The 23572-nt window shown below is 40.4% G+C and overlaps 1 protein-coding gene across 3 annotated transcripts in view; it reads right to left on the reverse strand.

Moving 5' to 3' along the window:
* Nucleotides 1–23572, reverse strand: part of glt8d2 (glycosyltransferase 8 domain containing 2) — a 65738-nt gene that overhangs the window by 41128 nt on the left and 1038 nt on the right. For all 3 annotated transcript variants that reach the window (XM_039761814.1, XM_039761812.1, XM_039761813.1), the window contains exons 2-3: nucleotides 15919–16003; nucleotides 501–543 (exon numbers count right to left, since the gene is read on the reverse strand). In XM_039761814.1, coding sequence (XP_039617748.1) covers nucleotides 501–519 — 19 coding nt within the window. In that variant the 5' untranslated portion in view covers nucleotides 520–543; nucleotides 15919–16003. The remainder of the gene's footprint in view (nucleotides 1–500; nucleotides 544–15918; nucleotides 16004–23572) is intronic.

A 23572-nucleotide genomic window follows, 5' to 3' on the forward strand; every position in this document is an offset into this window, starting at 1 on the left:
GTAATTAATTTATATCATTTTGCAGAGATCTCTTTGCTTTGACATTAAAGGGTCTCTTTCTGGAGATCAGTGTCAAAAAACAAAACAAACTAGACCCACTTTGATTCATTGCTGTATGACAATAAAATGTGAAAACTTCCCAAGGGGGTGAATACAATAATAGGCACTGCATCCTATTTAAAAATGTATTTTATGGACCTCTCACAATTTTAATTTTGAGGTTTGAAGGGTTAATTAGGAGGTCAACCAACCACTTTATTCAAGGAGTTTTTGTTTCACTTTCACTGCACTGATGGTCAGGCTCGCCATTGCTTTTACTCCGAATTAAGAGGACTTAAGAGGATTAAAAGAAATGAAAAGGCAATTCCAGCAAATGACTTTATGACAATTCCCTAATTGTACCCATCTTTCCAAAGAGTGTTAGATGACGATAATGAAAAGTAAATGATCGTTCATCTCTCCAGATCAGAGGACCTAAGCGCCACACATGGAAAACTCACCTTTTCTCAAGAGCGCCATTTTGTCATTAACTTTTGCAAAAGTCTGAAAAATAAAAAAAAAACAGGAAATATATCAGAAGGAGCTATGCAAGCAACTTTTGTCCCATTTTTGATGTAAGCCCAACAGAATTACAGGAAATTGACTACTGATGACTAGATGAAGACCTTTAATCAAGATGCACATCAGAGATTTCTTCAAGGCCATGTCGTGGGGTCAGTTCCATGGAAATGTCACCAGTGCTATAAACACAGAACTTGAAATTACATAACCCATGACCTTTTATCTGTGATTCACACCCTTTGTGTCTGCCTTTTTGTTGACCTACCCTTTCCAATGTCTCAGTCTGTTAACAATTCAACACATGCTATACAGTTAAAGACTTATAGAAGGAGTCAGTTTGTCCCAAGAACACTACAAAAAGTAAAAGAGAAACTGTTATGGGTTCACCTGATCTGCATTATATGCACAAAACATGGAATTTGTCAAATAAAAGGAGGTATAACAATTCTCTTTTTACAAACGATGCGAAGGAGCAGTGGATCTACTCTGAGCCCCTCCCGGATGACTGAGCTTCTCACCCTGTCTTTAAGGGAAAGCCTGGACACCCTGCGGAGGAAGCTCATTTCATGTATTCGCGATCTCGTTCTTTCGGTCACTACCCATAGCTCATGACCATAGGTGAGGGTAGGAACGTAGATCGACTGGTAAATTGAGAGCTTTGCCTTACGGCTCAGCTCCTTTTTCACCACAACAGACCGATGCAGAGCCCGCATCACTGCGGACACCGCACCAATCTGCCTGTCAATCTCACGCTCCATTCTTCCCTCACTCATGAACAAGACCCAGAGATACTTGAACTACTCCACTTGGGGCAGGATCTCGCTCTCAACCCTGAGAGGGCACTCCACCCTTTTCCGGCTGATGACCATGGTCTTGGATTTGGAGGTGCTAATTCCCATCCCAGCTGCTTCACACTCAGCTGCAAACCGATCCAGAGAGAGCTGAAGATCATGGCCTGATGAAGCAAACAGGACAACATCATCTGCAAAAAGCAGTGACCCAATCCTGAGTCCACCAAACCGGACCTTCTCAACACCCTGGCTGCGCCTAGAAATTCTGTCCATAAAAGCTACGAACAGAATCGGTGACAATGGGCAGCCCTGGTGGAGTCCAACTCTCACTGGAAACAGGTTCGACTTACTACCGGCAATGTGGACCAAGCTCTGACACCGGTTCTACAAGGACTAAACTGCCCTTATTAGGGGATCCGGTACCCCATATAGAATTCCCAGAGGGAACACGGTTGAACACCTTTTCCAAGTCAACAAAACACATGTAGACTGTTTGGGCAAACTCCCATGCACCCTCCAGGACCCTGCTAAGGGTGTAGTGGTGGTCCACTGTTCCACGACCACGACGAAAACCACACTGTTCCTCCTGAATCCAAGGTTCGACTATCCGACGGACCCTCCTCTCCAGGACCCCCGAATAGACTTTTCCAGGGAGGCTGAGGAGTGTGACCCTCTGTAGTTGGAACACACCCTTCTTAAATAGGGGGACCACCATTCGGTCTGCCAATCCAGAGGCACTGTCCCCGATGTCCATGCGATGTTGCAGAGGCGTGTCAACCAAGACAGTCCTACAACATCCAGAGCCTTGAGGAACTCCGGGCATATCTCTTCCACCCCCGGGGCCCTGCCACCAAGGAGTTTTTTGACCACCTCGGTGACCTCAGTCCTAGAGGTGGGGGAACCCACCTCCGAGTCCCCAGGCTCTGCTTCCTTATTGGAATGCATGTTAGTGGGATTAAGGAGGTCTTCGAAGTACTCCACCCAACTGACCCTAGCGTCGAGTGAGGTCAGCAGCGCACCATCCCCACCATATACAGTGTTGACACTACACTGCTTCCCCCTCCTGAGATGCCGGATGGTGGACCAGAATCTCCTCGAAGCCGTCCGAAAGTCGTTTTCCATGGCCTCCCCAAACTCCTCCCATGCCTGAGTTTTTGCCTCAGCAACCACCGAAGCCGCATTCCGCTTGGCCTGCCGGTATCTATTAGCTGCCTCCAGAGTCCCACAGGACAAAAGGGTCTTCAGCTTGACGGCATCCCTCACTGCCGGTGTCCACCAATGGGTTCATCGAATGCCGCCACGACAGGCACGACCACCTTACGGCCACGACTCCGGTCAGCCTCCTCAACAATAGAAGCATGGAACATGGAACATGGCCCATTTGGAGTCAATGTTCCCCACCTCCCTCAGAACGTGGTCGAAGTTCTGCCGGAGGTGGGAGTTGAAGCTACTTCTGACAGGGGACTCTGCCAGACGTTCCCAGCAGACCCTTACAATATGTTTGGGCTTACCAGGCCTGACCGGCATCCTCCCCCACCATCGAAGCCAACTCACCACCAGGTGGTGATCAGTTGACAGCTCCGCCCCTCTCTTCAAATGAGTGTCCAAGACATGTGGTCGCAAGTCTGACGACATGACCACAAAGTCGATCATCGAACTGAGGCCTAGGGTGTCCTGGTGCCAAGTGTACATATGAACACCCTTATGCTTGAAAGTGGTGTTTGTTATGGACAATCCGTGATGAGCACAGAAGTCCAATAACAAAACACCACTCGGGTTCAGATTGGGGGGGCCATTCCTCCCAATCGCCCTTCCAGGTCTCACTGTCATTGCCCACGTGAGCATTGAAGTCTCCCAGCAGAACGAGGGAGTCCCCAGAAGGTATGCCCTCTAGCACCCCCTCCAGGGACTCCAAAAAGTGTGGGTACTCCAGACTGCTGTTTGCACAAACAACAGTTAGGACCCAAAGGCGGAGGGAGTCTACCCTCTTGTCCACCGGGGTAAACCCCAATGAACAGGCTCCAAGTTAGGAGGCAATAAGTATGCCCACACCCACTCGTCGCCTCTCACTGGGGGCAACTCCAGAGTGGTAGAGAGTCCAGCCTCTCTCAAGGAGTTTGGTTCCAGAGTCCAAGCTGTGCATCGAGGTGAGCCAGACTATATCTAGCCGGAACCTCTCGACCTCGCACACTAGCTCAGGCTCCTTCCTCTTCAGAAAGGTAACATTCCATGTCCCAAGAGCCAGCTTCTGTAGCCAAGGATCGGACATTCAAGGTCCCTGCCTTTGGCCACCACCCAACTCACTCTGCACAGACCTCCTTGGCCCCTCCCATAGGTGGTGAGCCCATGGGAAGAGGGACCCACGTTGCCTCTTCGGGCTGTTCCCGGCTGAGCCCCATGGGTGCAGGCCCGGCCACCAGGTGCTTGCCATCAAGCCCCACCTCCAGGCATGGCTCCAGAGGGGGGCCCTGGTGACCTGCGTCCGGGAGAGGGAAAACACTGTCCAAAATTTTTATTCTTCAAAGGAGGTTTGATGAACCGCTCTTTGTCTCATCCCTCACCTAGGACCAGTTTGCCTTGGGTGAACCTACCAGGGGCATAAAGCCCCGGACAACAGAGCTCCTAGGATCATTGGGACATGCAAACCCCTCCACCACGATAAGGTGGCAGTTCGAGGATACATACTTTGTCAAATTTCTCACTTGGATGAATGTTGACTGCTCAGGCTAAGGGTGGACAGCCAGGAAATCTACTTAAACAAGGAGCTTTAAACTGAAACAGATACTGACAGCAGACACAGTGACCATGTCCAAGTATGAATGGACACTCCAGATTTTAATCACACAATGACAATTGCTCAGGCAGTCATTAGCAATACATACTGTATTTTCATGCAAGTGTGCATAGGGGACAGCTTAAGGGCTCTGATGATGGTGATTCTCTGCCGATCCAGGGGTTTATGCTCTGTAATAACATCTTTTCTTTTCCTCCTTCTAAAAATCGGAAGACTGACAGCTTTTACACTGCAGACATCACTTCTGGTGTCAACCCACCTAAACCCACATCTTCCTGTTAGAAACAATCGTAATTGGAGAAACCGCCATTTTAGGCAGTCAGAACTCCTATCTGAAAAGATATATCTAAAATACTTGTTAATTATGTTATTTGCGTTTTCTTCTTTTAATTTTAGTTGTACAAAGGTTTGCTTACAGGTACTCCAACTCTTGATATTATTTCTGTCATGTTCTTACAATATCATGGAGCAGATAGAAAAAGAAGCCAAAATGAAGAAAAGTAAACTGTTACAAGCTATTTGTTAGGTGTGATTTGATTGTTCCTGGGACCATGAAGGTTTGAAAATGGGCTGATGTAGTTTTCCAAACTTATTCTAGAATTGTGACATTATTATAATGTTAGATACACATTCCACGTGTTTTGAACCTACAGTATGTTCCTCTACAAGTTGTCACATGCATTACCATTATCTACAGCACCTAGACAGCCTAGAGAGAACTCTCACATTACTAAGGTATTATTTGATGTACTTGTGGACGACAAACTAACCTTTACTTTATAACCACAAATAAAAAAATACATGATTCTTAAATTTACTTTTATTTTATTGCAGACAGTTTAAGCCCAAAATATTTCATGTTTTGTCTGGTCAGCTTCATTTCATTTGTTAATATACATTCATTCCTGCTTTTCAGGCCTGCAATGGGAAAAAGAAATCCTCCTGGATATCTATACTGATATAGACTGGGTAATGTGTTAGGAGCGAAAGGATGCCACATCGTTTGATGGAAATGAAAATGATCAACCTACAGAGCCCTGAATTCAAAGATGCCCCAAAAATCAGAGTGAAAAAATTATGTGGCAGGCTAATCCATTTTGCCAAAATTAAATTGCAGCAACTCAAAATTGTATGCAGCACTTTGTATGGCCCCTGTGTTCTTGTATACATGCCTGACAACATCGGTGCATGCTTCTAATGAGATGACAGATGGTGTTGTGGGGATCTCCTCCCAGATCTGGACCAGGGCATCACTGAGCTCCTGGACAGTCTGAGGTGCAACCTGGTGGCATTGGATGGACTAAAACATAATGTCCCAGAGGTGTTCTATTGGATTTAGGTCAGGAAAGTGTGGTGGCCAGTCAATGGTATCAATTCCTTCATCCTCCAGGAACTGCCTGCATACTCTCACCACATGAGGCCAGGAATTGTCGTGCACCAGGAGCCACTGTACCAGCATAGGGTCTGACAATGGGTCCAAGAATTTCATCCTGATACCTAATAGCAGCCAAGGTGCCTTTGTCAAGCCTGTAGCGGTCTGTGTGACCCTCCATGGATATGCCTCCCCAGACAATCATTAACCCACCACCAAACTGCTCATGCTGAATGATGTTACAGGCAGCATAATGTTCTCCATGGCTTCTCCAGACCCTTTCACTTCTGTCACGTGCTCAGGGTGAACCTGCTCTCATCTGTAAAAAGCACAGGGCACCAGTGGTGCATCTGCCAATTCTGGTATTCTATGGCAAATGCCAATTGAGCTGCATGCTGCTGGGCAGTGAGCTCAGGGCCCATTAGAGGACATGGGGCCCTTGGGTCACCCTCATGAAGTCTTTCTGGTTGTTTGGTCAGAGACATTCACACCAGTGGCCTGCTGGAGGTCATTTTGTAGGGCTCTGGCAGTGCTCATCCTGTTCCTCCTTGCCCAAAGGAGCAGATACTGGTCCTGCTGATGGGTTATGGACCTTCTATGGCCCTCTCCAGCTCTCCTAGAGTAACTGCTTGTCTCCTAGAATCTCCTCCATGCCCTTGAGACTGTGCAGGGAGACACAGCAAACCTTCTGGCAATGACACATATTGATGTGCCATCCTGGAGAAGTTGGACTACCTGTGCAACCTCTGTAGGGTCCAGGTATCGCCTCATGCTACCAGTAGTGACACTGACTGTAGCCAAATGCAAAACTAGTGAAGAAACAGTCAGAAAAGATGAGGAGGGAAAAATGTCAGTGGCCTCCACCTGTTAAACCATTCCTGTTTTGGGGTCATCTCATTGTTGCCCCTCTAGTGCATCTGTTGTTAATTTCATTAACACCACAGCAGCTGAAACTGATTAACAACCCTCTGCTACTTAACTGACCAGATTAATATCCCATAAGTTTCATTGACTTTATGCTATACTCTGATTAAAAGTGTTCCTTTAATTCTTTTGAGTAGTATATATATATATATATATATATATATATATATATATATATATATATATATATATATATATATATATATATATATATATATATATATATATATATATATATATATATATATATATATATATATGGGTTTCACCCTCTGCTCGCCAGCCACTTTGTGTCTCTGCCACTCGCATATGTGGGTTTAACTTTCACCAAATAACAAATCTTTTAATTCTTGCGGATAGGCTTCTTCATTGGGAAGAAACACTACTTTTCCCTGATGACAACACGATGAAGATGATCTACAAGTCTCCGACTTAAATTTTAAAGCGAGTAATAATTTCCATTTGTTAGCGCTAATGCAATCTTTACTATCAGTTTTTGAGACTTTCAAATTTTAGCACTTTCATAATCTCTAACCTGCACTGCATGTGTATCACGCCAATGTTTTTGAGCCTCTTTACAACGTTCTACTTTGTCTTCTACTCTTTGTCTTTTATTTCCGACCCTGCTTGGAGCGGAGAGTGCAGGAACTGTGTCTGACAATAGCATTGAAACGAATGAGAAGAGATTGGACCGTGGGTGTGGTTGTAAATGTTTGAGAGGAGTGCGGGACTTGTCAAAATCTCTTGGCAAAAAGTCTCATCTCGCGGGACCTGAAATTATCACTTGCGGGTGTTGAAATTATCTCAGAGAAAGTCTCTTCCCAGGATTTTCTTTTATAATATACATATATACAGTATATATCATGACATTTGTAGTCTGAATCACAATCTGATTGTATGGGTGGTTACCTACCAGGTAACACTTGTGGTTGGTCTACGAGCCTGCAAACATCCACCACGATGCCCTCTTTCAGTTGCAAGAAGAAGATCATAGAATGGTTGAATAGTTTTATTGTCAAATAATGCAAAGAGTACGCAACATATGTTTCGCCCTAATTCTGGGCTCATCAGGCATACACACTCACTGCACCCCATCTCGGGCAGTCGAACCTCGGACGTTAACGCTAGAGGCAAAGCCTCTTGTGTTGTACCACGGTGTGTGGTTCATGTGTACGCCTGATGAGCCCAGAATTAGGGCGAAACACGTGTCGTGTATTCTTTGCATTATTTTATATATATATATATATATATATTGCACAGTGAATCATAGTTTGGGGTGCAATTCAAACTGTTGGTACTAATTAAAAAAATTCCAGACTGCTATTTTTTGTTTTTCTGGCTTTAAATATTTGAAACTTTAGTAGTGTTATTCGAGTGACCCTGGCACATTCTTTTCCTTTTATGTAAACCACTGCTCTTTGAGCATTCTTTTGCTTTAATAAATACAATCTTAAGATGAGGGAAGAAGGAATCCAGGAAAATGTGGCTGGGTGGCAGGTTGGTTAGCCTGTCAGATTCAGTACCTTGGTTTAAAATCCTTTATCCACTTGTTATTTATGTAGACGTGTGCATGTTCTTCCTGCGTTTGTGTGAGTTTCGGTAATTATGTATTCCTCCTATATCACCAAAGATTTGCAAGTTAGGTTGATTTGTGACTCCTCATTCCTCCCAGTGGATGTGTGGTTGTGTGGTTGTGTGTGAGTACAGACACATCCCCTTCTGACCTTTAATTGGATAAAGTAGGCTAGAGAACATTATGTTTGGACTTTTTCTTTCATTATTTATCCTTCTCTTTTATTACTTTTTTCTGTAATGAATCATTACTTTATTAAATATCTTATTTTTGGCACTCTTTGTTGCAGGTTATGGCTGCCCACAAAATATATAAATCTGACTGATCCATAACAGAGAGGCAACATGGTGATAAAACAATTAGAACTTCTATCTCAAAGCTCCAGGCTGTAGTCAATTCTCAGCTTGGTCCCTGAAAACAAGAATGGTGGAAAAGCAGTCAGAGGAGTTGGGAAGCAAACTAAAGAGGTAACAGCTGGCTCTGAATAATTCAGTAAGCAGTCCACTAGCAGCAAGAAAGAGAAACGATTAGAGGATAAAAGAGTGAGCAACACAGGCGCCATTTCAGGGGCTTTTTGGGTGAATTTCTTCCTAACCTCTAATAATCTCTGAGAGATGCTAGAAAAATGAGAAATGAAGGATAAACCTTCTGTTCAGCAATAAGTTTTGTATTTCATTCTAGCTTTTGCCTTGATGCATAACACACCACAACTATTATGCGGTTTTTCAGTTTTAGACACAACAGACTATCAAATTCCATAATATTCATGTAAGAATTATGCTGGGCTGCCAGGTGCTGTTCTTGTATTCCTTAATTCATACTTGTCATATAGTTTTCAGTATGTAGAGAAATGTAAAGAATGTTTTGATGTGTGTGCAGTTAATTTTTTCTTGTTACTGAACACTATTTAGTTTTATTTTGAAACATGTTATCTGTTCATTTTGCTGTAGGCATTGATATTTTATAGCCACGGACACTGTGTTCCTGAGCAGCATGGTACACAGATGTGTAATGTAGTGGCATAATTGCACTTTAAAAGTAGGAGATGTGCACAGCAATGTTCTGATTCCTGCATACGCAAAAAACAAATCCAAAATTAACGTCAGACTTGTACTTCCATACAAATCTGAACAGGAGAAAGTAGGGTTAAATGATACCTTTTATTGGCTAACTGAATAGATTACAAATGCAAGCTTTTGAGGCAGCTAAGGCCCCTTCATCAGGCAAGGTGTAACAAAGAAATTGAAAAATAAACTCGCTTATATTGGAATTATATTTTTTCTTTCATCTTACACAGTACAACACTCTACTGCTATACAAATCTGAACAAAAAGTGAAGGCCACACCACTCTTGATTGTTATGTTTCGGTCTGGGCTCCTCTGCTGCCTGAGGATCAAATCCTTGTTCCATGCTCTTTTTGTTCACTTTTGAGTTAGTTATTTATTTATGTTAATGTTACTTTTTTTGCACTGTTCCTTGTTTTTAATCTTTAAGCTCTTGTTATGTGCTTTGTATTCTGTGGGTGGTTCTCCAAAATGTTGGGACCATTTGCCATCACCGCCAGTGACTTCCCTTAGCCCTGTAAAGTTGAGGGATTGCTACAGTTCCAGGTGGTTCCGCTGAATGTGCTTACATTGTAGTGAGTTCTTAGTATTGTGATTTTCTTGTGTTTTGTTATTTTCTAGATGTTTGGCCTCTTTGCTCTATTTTTAACTTTGCCATTGGATTTCTGTATTGAGAATTTGTTTCAAATTGCCTTTATTGTTTAGGCAACTCCAATGTGCCTTTTGTGCTCTATGTTGAAGAGCATTTTTGTGAGAATAAACCTTTAATTATATAAAGATCCAATGTTTGCTCTTGTATCTAGCCAGGGTTTGACAGGGTTTTCCTCTCTCATCTGTATTTTTGGAACTGTTTGGGACTTAAGAGCTTTGGGACTCTCGAGGCCATAACCCAAGTAGCCTGTCTACAAACTCAAGGTGGAGGCATATGGCTTGCACAAGCCCAATAGTGTGGCAAGCACTTTAAAGTTGCAAATATTCACAAAGGAAGAGAGGAAAAACCAGAAACAACCCCCAGGCCCACAATAACAAAATAATGTTCCTTTAATAATTAAAAATGTAGTCAGATTTATGAATATTACAAAAAAAGCATTAATATAAAAAGAAAAACACTTGCCTACTATTATGATTAGTTGTTCTATTTTCTGCAATCGCTATGTTGAAGACAGAACACTTGGAGCACTTTGGGTGCATTTCCAGGACGCTAGACTCCATCTCCCTGGGTATGTGGTTGCCAGTGACTCTCACAGGACCGGTGGATAAAGGGCATGCGAATTATCTGAGGCAGAGAAGGGCGGGCAAAGGGATGAAGGATTTAGGAGATGCCACCAAAGTTCTCAGTAAGCGGTGTGTCCCGGAGCTGCTTTTTAACAGGTAGTCCCTCCCCGTAGAATAGTTAAACATGTGTATGAGATAAAATGTGTTGTGGTGATGAGTAGTAGAATAGTGATGTGTCTTGGGATATTTTTGGTTACAAAATGTCTGCCACCAAAAAAAAAAGGTCTGGAAAGACTGATTTAATTAATAATTAATAAAAAAGGATTAAACAAAAAATAAATCCCAGACTGAACCAAGGCAAATAAAGCATCTGATCAAAACCTATGATTTTTTTGTTTTGATTCTTATATTTTTTTTTTAACTTGGATTTCTGGTTGGCGTTTTTGTTTTGTATGTCATTTTAGTGAATCTGAACCCTGTTTGCTATATGACAGTAAACAACCAAAAAATAAAATAAAATAAAATTTTATTTTAAATAATCTCGCTCCATCTTATATATCAGAATGCCTGACGCGTTATATTCCAAATCATAACCTTAGATCTTCAAATGAGTGTCTCCTTATAATTCCAAGAGCTAAACTTAAAAGAAGTGGTGAGGCGGCCTTCTGCTGTTATGCACCTAAAATCTGGAATAGCCTGCCAATAGGAATTCGCCAGGCAAATACAGTAGAGCACTTTAAAACACTGCTGAAAACACATTATTTTAACATGGCCTTTTTATAACTTCACTTTAACTTAATACGGATACTCTGTATGTTCAGTTCATCATAATAACTATTCACAGTGGCTCCAAAATCTGTACTGACCCCAACTCTCTCTTCTGTTTCTTTTCCGGTTTCTTTGTGGTGGCGGCCTGCACCACCACCACCTACTCAAAGCATCATGATGCACCAACATTGATGGACTGAAAGCCAGAAGTCTACGTGACCATCATCATCAGGTCCTTCCATGAAAACCCTAAATACAAAGAGGACTGTTTGACTTATGTTAGGTAGATTGCCCAGAGGGGACTGGGCGGTCTCGTGGTCTGGAACCCCTACAGATTTTATTTTTTTCTCCAGCCTTTGGAGTTTTTTTTTGTTTTTTCTGTCCACCCTGGCCATCGGACCTTACTTATTCTATGTTAATTAATGTTGACTTATGTTTATCTTTTATTGTGTCTTCTATTTCTCTATTCATTTTGTAAAGCACTTTGAGCTACATTTTTTTGTATGAATATGTGCTACATAAATAAATGTTGATTGATTGATTGAACCATATCCCTCTTAAGCGGATTCTAGATCACCTTGTGTTCTAAACAACGTTACCAATCATAATAGCTATAGTTAGATACAAGGGTCAATGCTGATGCCATTATAGGTCTCTTTTTATACACTACCATTATTTATTTTACAAATGTGTATATTCCATATGTAAGTGTTCTGGCTAACCTGGGTAAACCAGGAAAATAGCCTGATGGTGAAGACTGCATGTAAGTGTGGAATTATTTAATTCTTTTCTGTCAGTTTTATTTTTCTAAATCTGTGCAAATGAATGAGTCCATATAGCTAGGCAACATTTGGTCCTTAGATTCAGCAGAGCATTAATCCACCTGTCTTAACCAGTTAAAAGACCTACAGTAGTTCTTGATGGGTTCTGCTTTAATATAACAGTGGTGGCAGAGAGGAGCACTATCTTCTTATATAATACACTACCGTGGCTGTTCGTTTGGATTTTAAATCACCTGTAGCTCACAAACCGTTTCACCTATTGACTTGAAATTTGGTACACATAAACTATGTGACGTCTACTATCCGCTTTCAGGGTGATGATTTTTATTACTCTTTTTATTTTTATTTTATTTTATTGTAGAATCAACTCTCGGCAGTGCGCAGCAGGTCGGCCGTGCGGCGCATGTGTATGGGTGCCGTTCTCATTCCCTACCACCTTCACTAATCATTCTTGAGACAGATTAAAGACTTAAGTGCCAGCTTAAGTGAAAAATTAAAGAAAATGTACTAAGTAATTGCAACACAAAAACTAACTTAATCAGTTTTAACACGAAAAGATGCCGACGAAAGAAGAGAAGCAGCAGGCCGCTAGGGTGGAGAAAAGAAGAGCTGCTCAGGAAGCAGCAAGCCCATCAACCTCTGAGTAAATGAATGCTAAACAGAGACAGAGAAAGAGTCTGAAAACCAGGAATGCTGAAGTGAAGTGTATTCATTGCACGTTATCATGCAGTACGCCGTTACTGGTATAAGAATAAACTGAACTGATCTTAGGCTTTTTTCATGGCACAAAAGTTTCTTCACAATCTGTAAGATAAGCACATCGGGTTAATTGTGGGAATGTGTGTGTGTGAGTACCCTGCAATGGAATGCCTCATGCTTTGCTCAAAATGCTTCCATGATTGGCTCTGTATTCCTTTGACATGGTAAACATGCATGGATTGATAGATTGATTTGATTTACAAGTCAAAACTAATCAGAGATAAAAACAACATAGAATGTCTTGTGTCTACTCTGCAGTCAACAACAAATGGAATATGAGATGTGTCCAGTAAGGGGAATAAGAAAGTAAAAAGTTCCCCCTTTTTCCTGTCTTCTTTTTATCTGAGCCTCTTATGAAATGAGGACATTGAACACATGGTAATAGTTAGGCCCTCAGCGACATGTATCGCACTTCAGAACAGGGAAGGACTGCAGCTTTGTTTGCTGAACAGATCTTATTACAGCTGAACATTTTCCAGTTTTTTTTTTTCCAAAGTTTTGGGCCAGCTTCAAATAGCTTCAACTGCTTTGCTGCTCATATTGAAAGCCCAGCCTCCCCGCCTCTACCTCCGCCACATCATATCTAATTCCTTACTCCCAACACATCAGCTACAGAAATTCTAGCTTTACATGCCTGATAAGCCAACGTGGCCCAAAACAGGAAGACGCCATAAGGAACACTAGAAAACTTGCAACAGTCTTCTATGTTTTCACTATCTCTCGTACCCAGGCTTTTAATATTCAATGTACTGGAGGGAATCAGAGAAGGTTATAAAATAAAAGTGAAAGGCATTAGACCCAACACAAACAAAGACTCTTCCTGCTCTGGGGCTCTGGGGGAGTCTGGCTAGACAGCATTTGGTCCTCTGATGCAGCAGAGTATTAATCCACCTTTGTTAACCAGTTGCAGGACTTATAGTAGTCTTTGAAAGTTTCTGATTTAACATCACAGTGGTAGCAGTTTCTGATTATCCGCTAATCGAGTTCTCTTGATTTGCACCACTTATCACTCTAAATTATGTTCTTAACAGATAGGAAGAAATAAGGACATAATTATTCATTTTGTTGAATAAAGAATGACACAGTAAACTTTTTCATGTGTTATTTGTCACTCAGGGTTTGATGTATCTAATCGTAAAACTTGGCAAGATCAAGATGAATATTAGTGACCCCCTGATTTAAAAACCTTACAAATGAAAAAGTAAGCAACCATTTTTTTCACACAATTGTAATTATTCATTGTGATTTTATAATGCATTTCAGTATTTGTCTCTTTATTTCATACATGGATACTTGAGGATCACCTTCAGGGCTCAAACGAAGCAGGTAATACCATTCTGGGACACGAGGGGGTGCTGTTGTAAACTGTTGTGCCTCTTCTTCCAGCAGGTCTGAGAAGATGCCCAGTGAGGGTTTATGATGTATGCAAAGAAGGCACCGGCCCCTTCAGTCCCAGCCTCGTAAAAGTCGATCAACCCAGGAAGGAGCTGTCATCTCTTGGACCTGAGCCTACGAGGACAGAGCTCCCAGTTATTGATCATCTCTCTTAGAAGGTGAAATGTTGCAAAGATTGCCTTAAGAGATGTTAAAACGGAGCCATAATTCTATTCAAATTTTATGCAGTGCCATTGTGCACTTGTTTATATGAGTTTGCAAGTTAAACTGGGAGGCCTGGTTGGCTCCCCAACTATTACCTGAGACATTGTCAAATTATTTGGGTTATTACACTATTTTTTATAGTGGCTTTCAGTACCTTTATATCCTTATTTTGTATAATTCCTTTCAGTATCTAACTATAGGGTGGTCCAGATCTAATTATGTCATTTTCATTACGCTATAACTTATTAAGTTTATTACATAGGAAATCACCCGAAAAATCGTGAATTGTGCAAACTGACAAAATGAAGAATCGTCCCGCATAAATCAGTCATCCAGACGATCTGGATCTGCATAATTAGATCTGGACCACCCTATATAGTAGCAGATTATCAGTTTAATAAAGTGTCATACAGTACTAGTAAAATTTAGGGTTGCTGGAGATGATAGCCAGAGTCTTTAGTGTGCAACATAGGAAATTACCCTGGAGGCAGCACCATATTTGGGCCCACTCACCTGCCCTGGCATTGCCAATTAGGTCAACATCTATCTTTTTATTTCTGCCACTGACTTTTACAAATTCAGACCTTGCAGAATCCCAGTCTGTGATGCCTAACCGGATCAAACCTGTCAGATGTATGAGGTCCTCTGATACCAAGCACCTTACATTTCCAAAACTCTCACACCAGAAGTTTACACGAAGGCAGAAGTCCTTGGAGGTAGCACCAGTGCAGGTCCTACTCACATACACATTCACTCTCACTCACTCACTCTGGAACTGCTAATTAAGTCAACCTCCATGTTTTCAAGGCATGGTGAACAGCCTGGGTGGAACCAGCCTCTAGACCAGGTTGGTGGAAATTGTGTCCACACAAAATTCCCATAAAATTGATGAACGGGGGAGAATGGCTATCATAACTGTATGCTCCCCCATGCTGCCAGGATGGAACTCCCATGTGAACTGCATACCAGTAGGGCAACCTGGGTATTATAGTCCCGAAGTGGAACCCTTATGGATCGTATGAGTGTAGCTACAGGGTGCTCCTCAGAATAAGTTTCACTATCCAGACTGTGGTCTGCCTGACCCAGAGGAACTTCCCCAGTGAGTAAATGTGCTTCTGGAAGTGCTCTCCGGGTCTGGCATAAAAGGAGCCACCTCCTTTCACTCAAGGGTTTGGTCATAGTTGGAGGATAAGCCTGAGGAGGAGTGGAATAGACAAGAAGTAAAGCTGGAGGAAGACAAAAAGCAAAACCTAAGTGAAAGAAAGAATTATCATTATTATTTTCTTTTCTACGGACAATTTAGAATCGGCAATGCACCTAACCTGCATGTCTTTGGACTGTGGGAGGAAACCAGAGTACACGGAGAAAATCCACGCAGACACGGGGAGAACATGGAAAGAAAAAAATTATGTTGTTTTTGTACAGTCCCAAGTATGATGGAAAGCCTGTGGCAGGTATTTATGGAAAAATAAACTGTTATTAACCTAGACGTAATGTGGGAAGTGGCGTCTGAAGAGCACTTCCTGGTGATGACAAAACATAACTGAATGTTAGTCTTAAGCCTAGGATGCTGGATCCCTGAGGAAATAAATTTAAAAAAATAAATAAACCAGATCATAACAAAAGTAAAGAATATCTTCCCTATGCTGTGTAAAATAGAGATTATCTTATGTCTCACACACCATGTGTATAAAGAAAGGATTGATTTTACATACCTTTATGGCTTCTAGTTGGTCAGGTTTTGAGCCAACACCAGGGATCTTCCATGGTAACACTCAAAATGCTGAAGAAAGCTGATGACTGGGGAGACAACCAAAATACAATGATGAACAGAAGGGACAGAAGGTAATAAACACAAACAAACAATCCAAGTTGACCAAAATGCCAGGAGTGGGACAACGAAGGTGTTTTATCTCTCTATGTTGTCTATCTGCTCTCAAAAAGTTTGTCCCCTTTTAGAAAACCTGCCATTCACTTGTTATCTTCTCAAGCATTTATTCAGCTCATGTTGTGTTCATGTGCTATAGATCCAGAGGGGAGAGAAAACTTTCACATGAACATTCTTTTAAATGGTAGCTCTCAGCCGAACAATTTGGAGAAAACAGTTCTACTCCAAATTAGCTCTGCTGTCATGTAATGTTGGTTAGAACAATCTAGAACATTAGAACAATTTAGACAAGAACAGGCCATTCAGCCCAACAAAGCTCGCCAGCCCTATCTACTTAATTCTTCTAAAATAACAAACAACAAGTTGAGTTTTGAAAGTCCATTAAGTCCTACTGTCTACCGCATTCCTTGGTAGCTTATTCCATGTATCTATGATTATCTGAGTAAAGAAAAACTTCCTAATGTTTGTGTGAAATTTACAAGTTTCCAACTGTGTCCCCATGTTCTTGATGAACTCATTTTAAAATAACAGACTCAATCTACTGTACTAATTCCCTTCATAATTTTAAACACTCCAATTATGTCACCTCTTACTCTTCTTTTGCTTAAAGTGAAAACGCTCAGGTCTTTTAATCTTTCTTCATAATTCATCCCCTGTAGCCCTGGAATCAGCCTAGTCGCTCTTCTCTAGACCTTTTCCATCACTTGTATGTCCTTTTTGTAGCCTGGAGACCAAAACTGCACACAGTACAAAAGATGAGGCTCCACCAGTGTGTTTTAAATCTAATCACACACAATGATACAAAGTAAAAAAAAAAAAGTCAGCCAGAAATAGCATTTTTATAGTTATACTGTATTGTATTTGAACTAATGCATAGATTCATGTTTCATGTGCTCACTACTGTCTTTTTTCACAAAACAGAGTTAATTCTTAACTGTTTTTTGAACATATGGAGTAGCAAACCAACATTTGCATTACACTACATGTGAGTAAAATGGAGTCGAAGATGAGATGTAATAAGTGGTAACTGCAAAATAATCACTGCATTTTTCTTTGTTTTAAGTTTCCCTCTCTGATATAACACCTTGCTAATATTTTCCTAGACTCAATGTTGGTGTCTCCCTCTCTTCAGGCTGCCAGATGTTTCATTCAAAGGCCAAAATTTCACATTAACATTTGTACAATTACTTCTGCATCAGGATGAGCAGGTATGAAAAGTGTATGAATGAATCACTGCACTGCTGTTGCCATAGATTTTTGCAGACAGAATTCCATTTTGTTTATTTAAAAAAATCTAATTTTTTGTGAACTGTTTTTCCCTTAATCATCATGATCTGGATTTTGCTTCTTAATGTTTCAAAGCTGTTGTTTGGTCTTTAAAAACCATTTCAAACATTGTTTTGGGGGTTTAAGAGACCAATGAATCAAATTGTTACTTTCTAATTTGAGTAGATTTTTCCATATGTTATAAATGAATTACATTCTGAAGTGGTGTCATTTTGGTTTTGTTTGGACACCACCATTTCAAGATGTTTTGCATCTATTGTTTCTATGGTGCTGCTAAGTAAGATCTACTAAAACTAGGTAGCACATGAAATAATCTTATCCAGGATAATCTGGTAAGCATCAGGCACTTCAGTGGTGTCCACATTTGTGGATACATTCAAAACTGGTATATTTAATTTGGGGATTTAATGCTCCAACTTCTTAACACTTCAGTTTATTGTTTTGGCTTAGAATCTCAATTTCCCAGTTCGAACTTCAGACTGCTTCCTCACCAGTGTTTCTTTTCCTGGTTATCCTGATCAATTCCAATTTCTTTCCTTTCACTGCTGTCTTTTCTTGCCACGTTTTGAAAAAGTTTTGAACAGAACCTATAAGATCTGTGAGAATTAGATTTCATTCCAAATTCAAATACACTGCTCATAAAAATTAAGTTAACTTTAAATCATCAAAGTCAAACACCAATTCAATTAGGCTCCAGGGATATCAGTCTGTCCAGTTAGAGTATGTGATTGTGAATCAACTTTACCTGCTTTGGTGCAAATGAGAATGGCAATATGTACACTGGAGAAGCAATAGCAGGACAACCCTCAAAATGGGAATAGTTTTATAGGAGGATAGCCACATACAATTGCTCTTCTTCCTGACTCGTTCTTCTCTACAGGGTGGTCCAGATCTAATTATGCTGATCCAGATCTTTTGGTTGACTTTGATTTATGCAGGGACGATTCCAGTTTGGCGATTCTTCATGTCATCAGTTTGCACACGTCTCGATAGTCTGGGATTTTTCAGGTGATTTTCTATGTAATAAACTTAATAAGTTATAGCATAATGAAAATTGCATAATTAGATGTGGACCTCCCTATAGTTTTGTGTTTTGCTAGTGTCCTTGTCACTACTGGTAGCATGAGGTGGTACTTGCAGCCAATTCAGGTTGCACAGGTACAAACATACCTGCCATCGCAAGAAGAGAAGGTTTGCTGTGTCTCCCAGCACAGTCTCAAGAGCATGGAGGAGATACCAGGAGATGGGCTGTTACATGAGGAGAACTGGACAGGCCAGAAGAAGGGCATCAACGTAGCAGCAAGACCAGTATCTACTCCTTTGTGTGAGGAGGAACAGGAGGAGCAATTCCAGAGCCCTACAAAATGACCTCCAGCTGGCTACTGGTATGCATGTTTCTGACCAAACCTCCAGAAACAGGAACCTGTGCTCACAGTCCATCACCATGCAACTCCCCTGGCACTCACCAGAGAATACCACAATGGTTGCACCGTTCCCTTCACAGATGAGAGCAGGTTTTCACTGAGACAAGAGTAAAAGAGTTTGGAGATGCTGTGGTGAAAATTATGCAGCCTGCAGCATCATCCAGGATGAACAATTTGGCAGTGAGTCAGTGATGGTCTGGGGAAGCACAGCTTGGAGGTACCCTGACTGCTGATGAAATGCTTAGAGCCATTGTCAGACCTTCTGCTAGTGCAGTGAGCAATGGGTTATTTCAGGTGCAGGACAATGCTTGGCCTCATGTGGCCAGAATGTATAGGCAGTTCCTGGATGATGAAGACACTGATGCCATTGACTGGCCCACACATTCCTCAAACCTGAATCCAAATGAGAACATCTGGGACATTATGTATCGGTGTATCCAATGCCGCCAAGTTGTGTCACAGACAGGAGCTCGCTGATGCCCTGAACAAAGTCTAGGAGGAGATCTTGCAGGAAACCATCTGCTGTCTCATCAGGATCATGGCCAGATTTTGTCGGGATAGCATACAGGCATGTGGGGACTGTACACACCACTGAGTCACATTATGAGTTCCTGTGATGAAATTCATTCAAGTTTTATCAGCTTGTGATTTCAATTTTTGACTTTGATTTTTGGTGTGATGTTCAATCTAGTCCTGAATGGGTTGGTGATTTTGGATTGCACTGACCATTGTTACATCATTTTGTTCTCAATTAATTACACAGTATTACTCAGTAAAGATTTTCCATTTGCATACTTCATTCATTGAAAACTGATGTGTGATTTACTGTAAGTGTTCCCTTAATGTTTTGAACAGTGTAGTATAGAACATTTGCTACCCACTGACTTATAAAAGGTGGGTAGGGATAATAAAAATATAATTTTACCATAAGGTTTTATATCTGGGGAAAAGGACATTTTCCATTCTTTTTTTTTTTTTCTGTTTTTGCCCATGCTGTTGGCTCTCCTCTCCTTCTCTCGGGTGGGGATTGAATTCTGTTTTGTTGCTTTCCTTTTTAACTTTCTGATTTCTTTTCATTTTAGTTTTTTCAATTAATTAATGTTATTTTCTTCAAATGAAATTAAATCATTAAAAAAGTATTCCTAACAAAATGATGCAGAGGAGGCAGATTATTTATATTCATTTGCACCTTTGACCTTGTCAAATGCATATCAATGGTGTTTTATCTGAGCCTGTTTTGTTAAGAGATCTGCTTATGCTCAATCAGAGGCTGGGACTCTACTGGCAACCTGGTGTTCTGACCATTGACAAAAGCCATGTTATAAGCAGTATGCCATTAATAAGGCCATTAGTAACTTTTGGATATATTTTAAAGTAATAAGCTGAAAAGGTCTTTCTTAAAAATACAACAAACAACCCATATTTTATAGAGCATTTCTATTGGAAATCCATTCCAGCGTATTGAGATTATTTTTTTGAAATACAAGCTTCCCCTGAATTATGTGCAACCATTTCATGAAAGTGTGTATATACTGTCACACACATGTGAATAGGAGACAACTAAAGGGTCTGAATAATTGTAATTCCATTCCTGACCAGGGAGCGGTGAGGTGCGCTAATTGTTTCTCTCAATCCCTTTCAGACCATTCTCAGGAAATCCTGCCTAGTTCTGGTGCCGCTGATGACATCACTTCCGCGGGTGGAACTATTGATGATGTCACTTCAGTTTCTGGCGGTGCCGATGACGTCACGTCTAGTCCAGATGACCTCACTTCTTCCACTGGCCTTTAAAGCCACCATCTGAAGTCAATGAGTTCAGTTCAATTGTGGACTCCAATCTGTTAAGATCTGTTTATTATTTTCAAAAACATTTGCAGCCAGGACACAATATACAGGTGGCTGCCCCAAACCTTTATGATGTCTCAGAGTCATCCTTATCACAATACGAAGAAAGTAATTTAATATACTTTTCTGTGTTGCAAACCTGAATTTTAAGTTACAAAGGCTGAGGTTGGAACAGTTTCCAAATGTGCTTGGTGAGTGCCAGTCTCACAAATACATAAGTTCAGTCTTTGTATGAAAAGAATATAACGAGAGGAGGAAAAGAAAAAGGCACAGCAACTAATTTAGTTACAAATGGGCAAGACATGGTAGGCTATTGTAATGGTGGCGGTAAGTTCAGAAAGTTTAAATGACTACAGATCATTAATTCTTGTTGTACATTACAGCTTAATGAAATATATATGTCCTAGCCCCAATGGTGTTTAAACATTGCTTTAATCTGTGATAATCTGTTATTTATTAATTTTGGTTTTATTCTTCTATTTTTAAACTCTAAAATCATCAAAACTGAACAATAGTGAAGTGGAAAAAAAGACAAAATAAACACGTTAAACTACTGTATTGTATTTGTTTCATGAATATTTTTTGATCATTTTCAATTTATACTGAATATTAACTGTTCAAGGTTGCATACTATTTTATCAGGAACAAGAGTGCCCTGTAAATTAGTATAGTATAAGCCAATGTGCTCTTTTCAAACACTCATCTTTTCTTCTTTTATTATTTGAAAACTAAAATTGGTTTCAAAATTGAGCCAGTTAAAGCTCAGTTAGGAACCAAACCTTTGAGGTGCCTAAATAATAGCAGCACTTCAAAATTTGACATTCATAGAACTATAAGATTAATAAAGGAAACAATTAAGTCCTGATCTCAGTCCATCTCTATTGCTGTAGAAATTCCTGGCCAAAGCCCAAGATCAGTTCCAGATCTCCCTCTAGTGGCTCCTGGTGTCCCTACACCCCTCAGCCTTCAATATTCACTAAAAGGGACAGCTCTGTGGAGTAGCTCCTTACTTAACTGCAGTTTCCTTAAAGAAACAAGATGTTCCTTCTTGTTCTCCCTTGTAAATGTGTACCCTTTAGAGTTGATTTTAAAATTATACTATTAGTGGATAAGTCTTAAGTAATCTTGCTCCTTCCGATATTTTGGAATGTCTGTACCCGTTCATTCCAAGTCCTAACCTTAGACCTTCTAATAGTGGCCTGTTTATTAAAGAAGTGATGAGGCAGTCATTTACTGTTATGCACCAAATTGTAGAATATTTTACCAACAGAAATACACCAGGCTAATACCATTTTAAATAACTTGTAAGAAAGCACTTTTTTAATTTGTCTTTTATTCAGATGCATTTTAGTTCTAATTTTAAATTATATGTATTTAAATATGCAACCATTATTAACCTCTACTTTCCACTGCTTTCTTTTCCATTTCTTCAAAAACCCACCACCATCTGATCAAAGTACCGTGAAGCTGCCTGTGATGTTGGAACGTAAGCGGTATTCCAACTGTTGATGACACCCACTGCATCGAATCTTCTAAGAGAAATAAGGAACAACTTAAGTACATTTATTTTAAGTAGAATGTCCAGCGGGCATTAGGTGGAGCCCCTGCAAATTGTTTTCTTCTCCAGCTTCTCATGCCTGGAGTTTTTTTTATTTCTGTCCTCCCAGGCCATCTGACCATCAGACTTATCTTAGAGATGTGAAAATGAAGAACTCTGTTTTATGTATTACATATATATATTTTTGTTATATAAATGTGCATTGATTTATTCTTAGCTATTATTTTTGGTATTTATGCATTATTTTTAGCTATTTCTGATTTTTCTTTTCTTATAACATCTTGTAACGTTCTTTGAGTTACATCCTGTGTATGAAAATTTCTATAGAAATAAATATTGTTGCTGTACCATCTAGCAGCCAAGAGGTTGTCTGACTTCTTGCTCAACCTCCATGATGCCTGGCACTCTTCTAACTCTACCCTGCCCTGTGTGAGACAGATAACACCATTGCCCCTGGCAGTTTCTCTCAGTCAAGTATACTTTCACTGTATATTTCTGCGCACATATTAATGTATATGTTACGTAACTGTATGGAGGTTTCTTTCAAAATTCTATTTGAAGACAATTCATGAATGATCGTGTCTCCCTCACAGCCTCATAAAACCAGGTTAAAACACTCACTAGGTTTCTCTTATGTCCACTTTGTTTTTTTCTCCTGGTACTATGGTCTTCTCCAACAATCTGAAGACAAGCAGGTTAAGCTAAAAAAATTGCACCAGTATGAGCAAGTGTGGGGGTGTCAACGAATGGACCCTGTAATGAAATGGCATTCCATCCATCTTAGTGCTATTAAAGTAAGATTCAGCTACTGTGACCTAGTATATAATTGAGTAGGTTCAGAAAAATGATTAAATGATTTGAAGGTGAAAGAAGTTCTTTAAGTATAAGAGCAATAAAGCATTTCCATACTGAGCCTGCAATTCAAGTACTTATGGTCACTTTTAAACTCGTTTCATTAGCATCACTTACTAGTTTGTTGCATTCATCAACAGTGAAGGAACTGAATCCTGCAACAAAACAACAATCCCCAAATGCCTTTTTAAAAATGTTATTTGCTCCCCTTCTAAGTCTACAGTACATAATTTTTCAGATCCACTCTCCAAAAAGCTTAAAACTACTTTACAACTCTGAAGCACATTTTTCAACATCCCCTGCTAACATGGCTTTTGCCAACTCTTTAAAAATCAAAAGACGCATTTCTGTTTAAATGTGGCATGTTTTCTTGGAAGGCTGCAATGAATTTTAAAAGCGGGTGGGGAAATATGAACTGTTATGTGTCAGCCGCAACAAAACAGTCTAAAACATAGGACACAATGACAAGCAGCGAGGGTCTTGCATTGTGCTCTGGGGAGAAAATAAACTCATTT

This window comes from Polypterus senegalus, chromosome 8, assembly GCF_016835505.1.
Source record: "Polypterus senegalus isolate Bchr_013 chromosome 8, ASM1683550v1, whole genome shotgun sequence".
Lineage (NCBI taxonomy): Eukaryota > Metazoa > Chordata > Cladistia > Polypteriformes > Polypteridae > Polypterus > Polypterus senegalus.